At 45.4% G+C, this 5532-nt stretch overlaps 1 protein-coding gene across 1 annotated transcript; it reads right to left on the minus strand.

Annotated features, from left to right (window-relative positions):
• Positions 1 to 2004: 2004 nt before the first annotated feature.
• Positions 2005 to 3027, minus strand: LOC308299599 (mitochondrial import inner membrane translocase subunit TIM50-like; the record flags this gene model as incomplete). Its single annotated transcript, XM_080743394.1, has 1 exon — positions 2005 to 3027. The coding sequence occupies one exon, from the start codon at positions 3025 to 3027 to the stop codon at positions 2005 to 2007; it is 1023 nt and encodes a 340-aa protein (XP_080599520.1).
• Positions 3028 to 5532: the final 2505 nt, after the last annotated feature.

Below are 5532 nucleotides of genomic sequence, written 5' to 3' on the forward strand. Positions count from 1 at the left end.
TATATAGGGTCATAACATGCCTCATCAAAGGTATGCGTGTGCACATCAGAAAACAAGTGATATGTCATCCTTCACAATCTTCACAAACAGTGGAAAGGAAATGTCTGCGCACTTCAGCCAACAGTTGTTAGAAGGATGGTGCTCAACAGGGACAAACTACAGAAAGAACTAGAAGCAGTGCTCTTCCGAGCACAGGTCTCCACCAGGCCACACAAATCGGCCTGTTATAGCGCCACCATGAGGCTGATTTAAAAAATGTGGGGCAGAGGTTCTGAATTAGCATCCAGGGAGTGTGTGTGCTCAGTTTGGCAGCGATCGGGCCAACGGCGCCGGAGATTAGCTGGTAACAACCAGGCCACACAAATCGGCCTGTTATAGCGCCACCATGAGGCTGATTTGAAAAATGTGGGGCAGAGGTTCTAGATTGGCATCCAGGGAGTGTGTGTGCTCAGTTTGGCAGCGATCGGGCCAACGGTGACTGAGATTAGCTGTTCACAAACTGCGAGGACGCACGGACGGACGCACGGACGCACGGACGCACGGACGGACGGACGGACGGACGGAGGGGAAAACATACTCTCCCTCAGCCTTCGGCTGGTGGAGACAATAATACCTGGGCACTTCAGGAGACTACCCAAATAAAATACTGGAGCGCTCCACTAGTCTGCACATTTCTTTATTGCAGGGGTGACTGACGTTTCGATGCTTATCTTCCCCAGAGTCAAACAGAACAAAGAAAGGGGAGGGTATATATTGGCCCTCCCCTTAATGATGTCAGTGTCAGCCATTCCCCCCCCCCCATAGAAAATACAGAAAATGAACCAAATAATAATAATCACCCACCATAAATAGATAACTAGATTCATGAATATACAACATAATCAATCAGTGTTTTCCCTAATTGGGGCAGGTATTATGGGCTTTAGAATTTAACGAATATCGCCACAATTTGTATTTTATTTATTTGTTTTTATTTATTTTTACGGTTAAGTTTAACCCACCTGGTAAACACTGGTAAGATAAATATGAGTTTTGACAAATATTTGACTAAATATTATTTCCACATAAGGAAATAGGATGTAAAGACTAGGTCATATAACATGAGAAGCTTGGTTGGTCATCTAATCCCCCAGCAGATGCTGCGTTGAGGGTGTAAATCCAAAATATCCTTTGATATCGCCTCCCCTATGGGGTAGGGTGACTTTTTCTATACCAATACATTTTAGGGATGCGACTGAGCCATGGCCTGCCTCCACATAATGACGTGCCATGGCATAGTCTAGGTTTTCTATTACATATTGCAGATTTGCGGCCTTCATAAATAGCCAGCTTTATTCACAAGCTGGTCCAAGCGGCTCTCATTGACTCTAATGTATTTCACAGAACTTCCGGATTCCAGTTTTGCCTGCTCAAAATGAATCAATATTTACTTTCTACTATTTAATCCCACTATATTAAAATTGGCTAATGGGAGGGCGGACCTCTGACTTCACTGGACTCAGCCATACCATGGTTCCCACTGCAGCTACACCCCAAATACGGAGTGTATAATTGTCTACCCCCAATGTGCCATCATGGCATCTGTCCAACAAATCTATCAGCTCCATATATGGGCACAAAAGGGGGCATACCCATATATAGTGGCTATACTGATGACATCAATGAATCTCCATATGTGGCCATAAACATATTGCCATGGACAAGGAAAGACAGAGATCCGGTTGACCAGAGCAGAGCCACTATGCCCATTTATGGGTGTGTGCATATATGGGAATTCAAACTCGAGGGAGTTTGGGGCCCGTCCCCCCAGGTTGTTCGGATATCCAGTAGTCCAGATACGCCAATCCAACCAAATGGCCATATACTGATATCAGAGATCTGCATGTATGGGCATGAAAGGAACATGGAGCGTCAGATACAGATATCTCCATATATGGGCACAAAAGGGACACAGACCGACAGTCGGGTATTTGCCCCAGTGGATTTCATCCAGGAAGCAGACTTTCAAGAAGTGCCTCGTCCTCCATTCACCACGAGGTTCCAGAAGTTTGAGGTGATAGAACCCAGAGAGACAGGCTGCGTCTTCTGCCCCTGGGAGAGCTCCGCCAGACGCTGTTCTTCTTCCAGCGCCAGCTGTGCCTGTCTGCGTTTGAAGGCCTCAATCGGGTCCTCCTCCAAGGCGTAGAACTCCAGAACCGTCCGCACATCTTCGACGCCATGCAACGCAATGCTGCTCAGGAAGTTGGCGAGGTCGTAGAGGGTCCTGTCCTCGGAGTTGCCGTCCCATGCCTTAAGGGCAAAGCCGTTGAAGGGCTGCAGGCTGAATGCCTCGCGCTTGCAGTCCACGACGATCACCTTGCTGGCGTCCCTGTTCAGACAAGACACGTCCTTGACATGTCGGCCGTCCACGTAGCGCGTTGCGTCTCTGAAGAGCCGATGCATGACTCTACCCTTGGGGTCTATGCCGTCAATCAGAGGGTATGCCATGGGGGCGGTCTCGGTGGTAAAGATGACAATTTCAAAGTAAGGTGCTAGCTGTTCGAGCAGGTGGTCGATACCGGGTCGCTTCTTGAAGCGCCAGCCTGTCTCTAAGGACCACTGAGGATGCAGTAAGACATCCGTCAGCTCTATGACCAGGGTGTACGGAGGATAGAACGGAGCATTTGGAGGATCGGGCAGCAGCTTGGTGCTCGTGGGGTCAATGATCGTCTGTCTGAAGTCCTTCAAATATGTGAATGCTCTTTTCAGCTGCTGCACCACCGGCGGATCGCCGTCAAACTCGTCTGGAATCTTGTTTCCCTGTTCGTCCACTGAATTGCTGCCAAGTTTGTAGATACCCACTGCTCCGCCTCCAAATCCCATCAGCCCAATTAACCGTAGAAGCATTCTTTTGGCATAGGCAATGTTCTCTCCTTCTTTTGGATTTCTATTCCCGTGTTGTATCTCTTCTCCCTGGAGGATTACCTGAGTCAGGCTGCCTGTGGCAACGCCGCCCTCCCTGTTCTGTGGCGCGTCAACGGAGAGCATCTGCACAAGGTGAATGGTAGCCAGGGTGGGGGTCCGGAATGGACCCCCACGCAGCAGTGCGCGGCTTGCTCGGACACACGCGGACAACATGCGGACGGATTCAATGGACTGGGAGTGAAAGGGCTGTGCATCTTACAGCGACGCGGCTTCTCTGATATCATGTTGCTGATGTCATGTTGACGGTGTCATGTTGATGACGTCACTCTTGCCCAAATATGGGTTGGCAGACAGACCCTCGCCTAGACCAAGAGCACCATCTAGAGCAGTGGTTCTCAACCTTTTCAGGCCGCGACCCCCAAAATAAATATTTGAACTGGGGGCCTCCAACCTGACAAGCACTTGGAATTGTAGGTATACATTTAGCGTTACTCAGTTCCATAGATAAACATTGTGAAAATAGCCGAACTACAAGCTCACAACGCCTCGCACTGCAAGGCGTTGTGAGCTTGTAGATCGGCTATTTTCACAATGTTCGGCTTTAGTATTTGCCAGTTAAGTATTAAAACGGTCTTGAAAGTCATAAATTGTCACTTTACTGTGTATAAATGTGCAGATACCCTTACACACTTATGCTGCATTCACACTGAGAGAAGCCAAGCTAATGGTTTGCTTGGTAATTCAATGTATTCTCTATGCAAACCAGCTTTAAAAATTTCCAAGCTTTTTTTCCAGCTTGGAAATTTTAAAAGCTTGTTTGCATAGAGAATACATTGAATTACCAAGCAAACCCTTAGCTTGGCTTTTCTGTATGTGAATGAGGCATTAGACTGTATGTTGGATTATTTACCATTGAGTGAGAAAACAATGGACATTAAGCTAATCATCTGGGGACCCCACAAAATAATGTGGGGACCCCATGTGGGGTCCCGATCCCAAGTTTGAGAACCACTGATCTAGAGCCATGCCAGCCGTCAAGTTGGCATCACAGATATTGGGTCGGTGGTTCAGGTTGGATTGGATCAGGTTTGACTGCTTCCTGACTGATGTGAAATGATTTCCATCCATGTGTCAGATATCTCTCTGTCTTTCTATCCATCCAAATGCCTGTCAATCCAGATAGCAGGTGCAAGTTGGCACCTCGGCAGAGTGGCAACTTGCCCACCCACACAAACAGCACCGAACAGCAACGATCGCAGTACATGCGCGCTCTGCTATTGCACAAATAGGCCATACATGGCCACGAGTTCACAAGGAGCAAGTTGGCACCTCGACAGAATGCAGTAGTTCTGTCTAGATTCATTATGACTTGGACAGAATAAAATTATGTACGGTAGGTTACTCTGATGATGGTATTTTTCTTTTGCCAACTCAAATTCCACATGTACACAACCATTTATACTTGTATAGTGAGTTTTATCAGCTTTGGGAATGTGAAACTAAAATAAATCAATAAAAAAAAGATGGGAATTCTGCTGTAAAATGTGGAAAACTAGTTTGATGCCGTAATGGCGTAATTAAAGGTATTTTAATTATATTTTGGGGATTAAACAAAACATTTTAGTAAAAGTGTTTGTTCGGTAAGGGGACTCCCTGCATGTCACTCCAGCTCCTTAATAAATAGACATTTATTTTCAACTCATTTATTTGTTTCATCCCTTCCATAGACATTTATTTTCAACTAATTTATTTGTTTCATCCCTTCCAGTGTGAGAATTGGATTAAAATGATGTTGCGATTTTCTGTTTAGTTGCTTAGTAATTAACTGGAGAGACAGGGAGACCCCTGTTACTGCACAAACGCCTCATGTTGCAATGTTTACTATCATAATATAGAGCGATTTAAAACACTTACTACAGGATGAAAAATTAAGGAATACTTTTCAAGTGTTTTTTTCTTTGTCTGTTCCAAATCAAATAATTCCGAAATACGAATCACACATTCAAAATGGGGGGGGGGGGGGGGGGGGCGAAGGAAAATAGCTTTTTCTTTACTTCCTACTGAATATCTACCCAGACCGGCAGCCAGGTGTGAACTGCTTCTTAGCCACTAGATGGTGCTGTTACTCTGTGACCCAACAGGAGCACTCAGAACGCAGCCAGGTTCATTCATGCTTAGAGCAACAGAGGAAGATTTAAAAAATGTGTAGGACTATGATTCTACCACTGTGTGGCGCATAAAGACAAGAAAGCGCCAGGGGCAAAAGTTTATGTGCTGGCGTTCATTCATTTATTAACTGTTCTGTTTCACTGTCAAGAAGTGATGTACTCAAAACATGACACAGACTTATCTGTGAGACTTAAAAGAGACTTATCTGTGTTTACTATTTGAGTTGAGGAGAAAACGAAAAGAGAGATTGCATTTAGTCATGTGGGTATACACTTAACTATGAGAGTTATCTCTGTTTACTATTTGAGTTTAGAGAAAAAGAGAGGGGGGAAAAGTGCAAAACTCAAGTCACTAGAGAGTAGGCCTACATGTAGAAAGTACACTGCTCAAAGAAATGAAGGGATGTTCCCTTCATTCTTTGAGCTTTATTTGAGCAGTACTACACTATACTCAAATAAA

Source organism: Nannobrachium achirus, assembly GCF_963921795.1.
Source record: "Nannobrachium achirus genome assembly, chromosome: 15".
Lineage (NCBI taxonomy): Eukaryota > Metazoa > Chordata > Actinopteri > Myctophiformes > Myctophidae > Nannobrachium > Nannobrachium achirus.